At 47.9% G+C, this 3,303-nt stretch overlaps 1 protein-coding gene across 1 annotated transcript; it reads right to left on the bottom strand.

Moving 5' to 3' along the window:
* hmx1 (H6 family homeobox 1) lies at nucleotides 1-2,938 on the bottom strand. The gene is made up of 2 exons (XM_076729104.1): nucleotides 2,462-2,938; nucleotides 1-959 (listed from the first exon to the last, which is right to left on the bottom strand). Exons 1-2 carry the CDS (start codon nucleotides 2,760-2,762, stop codon nucleotides 352-354), a joined length of 909 nt encoding a protein of 302 aa, XP_076585219.1. The 5' UTR covers nucleotides 2,763-2,938; the 3' UTR covers nucleotides 1-351.
* Between the last annotated feature and the right edge of the window lie 365 nt (nucleotides 2,939-3,303).

Genomic DNA, 3,303 nt, shown 5'->3' with positions numbered 1-3,303 from the left:
ATTTCTCTATGTGAAAAAGTGACAAAGTTGTAAGTATTCGTGGCTTTAAATACAAAAGTTTTCAAAAAATATGCGTGTCTTCAAACATACAGTACAGTACATGGGCAGCCTCGGCCTCCTTGCTCTCGGCCTTGCCTGCTAAGCTGTTCTTCTGTGACAGGAGCTCAGACTCTTGCAGGTCATGAACAGATTTATAAAAAGGATTCATCTCTGTGTTGTTATCACGGTATCTGCGGATCTTTGTCTTTGGATGCAGTCTGCAGATTTCTGTGGGTTATTGCACGATTCAGTAAGAACGGAGAGACTTTATGATATTAACCAGCAGTTTGATATATCAGTCACCAACCGTCTTTACACCAAGCCGGTCATCTGCGATCTTAACATACCCATGGAGTGCGCAAACGAGGACAGAGGGTAGTTGATGGAGCTGGAGAAGCCCGCGACGGGCGGAGAAACTGGATGGCCGTTCAGGTTGAAACCTGACGATCCGTCGTGATACAGAATGGGAACCCTGACAATCCGCTGGGTCGAGTGTGGGATGTGTGCAGCCTCGAGGTCAGCCGCCAGCTGTCTCTTCCATTTATTCCTGCGATTTTGGAACCAGATTTTGACCTGCGTCTCCGTCAGGTGCAGAGACGCAGCCAGCCCCGCTCTTTCCGAGCTGCTCAGGTACCGTTTCACGTCGAAGGTGGACTCCAGCTGAAACACCTGACTGCGGCTGAATACGGTCCGGGTCTTCTTCTTCCGGTTGGGGATCGGGTCCGAGGATGCGTCTTGCTCTGACCGTGCGTCAAATCCGTTGTGCGCGTCTTCGTTGTCGTCCGTCAAGTTGCTGTCGCCTGTTTTCCTGTCGGTTTCGTCGCTGCCCTCCGTTATCGGCTCAGACACGGCGGGGGAGCATCTGTCGCTGGTCGACATAGAGCAGCAGTGGTCGTCTGTACTTGTATTATCTCTTGGACCTAAAAGGAGAGAAAACAAGAACGTGACTTTGTTTTAAATAACAGCGAGAAAAAACACAAACACGTGCCAAATAGTCGAATTTCTCCTCCCAGCTTTCTGAAAAGATTTTGGCATTAAATAAAAAACTGTTTTCCCATCTACCTCAAAGTGTTGAAGCATGATGGAATAAATCAGCCGCTGGAATACAGACATTTAAAAATGATGCACCCCAAGAAAAGGACAGAAACTTTACTCACATAAATAGTATCTTTTAAATGAGTTTGGCTTTAAACACTATTGCATTTTGCCAGAATGTTGGGGTGCGCATGGGCAAAGCTTTTTATTGGATTGCATAACATATGCCAGGCCCGATTATGGCACTGAAAAGAGTATAACTAATAGATAACCGTCTACAAAAGAAATCCAACGAGACCTTTGCAGTTTATAATGTAATAATAACAACATCCAACAAGTTGATACAGATGTACTGTGCAGGCACCAGGGGCGGCCATCATTTGTTAACAGAAGGATGGTGATGATATTGGATCATGGGATTTTACTCTCGATGCATCTGACTGTACACTCCAAAGGGAGGGGCACCTTGTTTTGATGTGAGGCTGCGTGTGAGTGGCACAAATGTCACGGAATGTGCGTAGAAACATCATACTGACGTGCAATACTGGGCATCTCCTTTGGGTTGTGTTCTGGGCATTTGTGCGTAATCTCCAGATTAGTATACGGATCTCTTAATGACAGGCATCCATGAAATATCCTCCGGTTTTATACAGCAACTAAAGGATGATGATCAGACATGCAAAACGTTCAGTTTTATATGTGTTTTACAAATCGCTACGACGTCTATGTTCCATAAAAGATTTGCTGAATGGTAACACGCGCCGCAAACCAAGTGCACGGTAGCCTTTTAACGAGTTTGGGAAGCTCGATGAGCTCATTGAGGGTAAACGGAGAGGAGAGGAGTGGAGTCTAGGCTCCGCACTCGACTTGGCCTGAGTTTGTTGGTTTTATTTAATGAAGCGAGTAACCGCGCGCGACGTTCCAGGCTGGCTTTCAATACTAACTGCATATGCTTCTAATAAAGTCGCCGTAATAAACTTACACCAATAAATAAACGACCTGACGGCGTGAATAATTTCACCCAACAATCACAGATGCCTGGTTTCAAATAAAAGCTGCGTAAATATGACCTGAAACCGGAGACCTAAGCAATAAGCATCCACTGTTGTTCTTTACCATTGAGTCTATGTTGTCATGGCATAATGTTCCCCTTTGGACTTAATTTGTGTATCAGTTAATATAAGACTATAGTACATTAATTAAAATAATGGTAAAGTGAATGCACCAATTATATTACATCCCTGCTAACAGGACCAGCAGCAGCTGCAACAAAGTGCCTTTGCGTCCTGTGTTAATGTCGCATACAGGCTGCCCACAGCTTCATTTACTGCATGTGGTTGTTTCCAGTCATCTATCTTCAGGACGTATAAAGCTACTGTGTACTCACTGTGTGGTGTTTCCAAAGCTCTGAAGTTTAAGGCAGTGCCCCCGCGGTACCACTGCAACGGCGAGGTTCTGTACGGGGACCGAGCCGCGGAGCTGCAGCCATCGGGCGCTGACACGCTGGTGTCGGCCTGATGTGCGTTCGGGACTTGGCCGGTGGAAACCGTCTCCACACCAGCTTCCCCGCGACCGCTGTTCGACATCGACTCCTGCCCATTCCGCCCTTTGCCCAGTAGGTTCTCGATAAAAAACGACGACGCCCTCGATGAGGTGGGAGTCTGGTTGTCCGTTAGCTTCTCTTGCATGTTTTCCCGATTTCACGCTGCTTTTACGCTAAAGCCGAACGGTTCCGGTCTCGATTGTGCGTTGCGGCCACCAAAAGTCCAAACAGTCATTTCTGCTGCTTTTGCGCTGTGATCGGATGAGGAGTCATAACAGAGATGGGACGGGGATCTCCACGGTGCCAGCGGGAGAAGAGGGAGACGGAAGCAGAAGTACAGTGAAACGTCAAGTCAAACGCTTAACGAGCCGAGGGCAGCCAGCGATTGGACGAGCACAATGGCAAATGGGGTTTTCCAGGGAAAGGAGAATTACCGTCTCTCTGCGTCAGCCTCTGCTGCTGCTGTGTGTGTGTGTGTGTGTGTGTGTGTGTGTGTGTGTGTGTGTGTGTGTGTGTGTGTGTGTGTGTGTGTGTGTTCACGTGCAGGCCCGTCCCCTCGAGGCTATGCAGCCTGGAGAAAACCTCTGTTCGTGGTACAGCACTCTTTTTTGGGTCAATTAGAGTGCAAATCAAAATACAGATCCGCCAGGGAAGCAGCCATCCCCGGGGTCGAGCCCCCCCCCGGT

This window comes from Chaetodon auriga, chromosome 4 (assembly GCF_051107435.1).
Source record: "Chaetodon auriga isolate fChaAug3 chromosome 4, fChaAug3.hap1, whole genome shotgun sequence".
Taxonomy (NCBI): Eukaryota; Metazoa; Chordata; class Actinopteri; order Chaetodontiformes; family Chaetodontidae; genus Chaetodon; species Chaetodon auriga.
Note: the sequence above shows the minus strand (reverse complement) of the source record. Positions and strands in the feature narration are given on the sequence as shown.

Bases quoted from the DNA above. Each gene is read 5' to 3' on its own strand.
- hmx1 (XM_076729104.1), bottom strand. From the start codon at position 2,762: ATGCAAGAGAAGCTAACGGACAACCAGACTCCCACCTCATCGAGGGCG. The intron at 960-2,461 runs GTGAGTACACAG...CTCTCCTTTTAG, and splicing joins AGCTTTGGAAACACCACACA to GTCCAAGAGATAATACAAGT.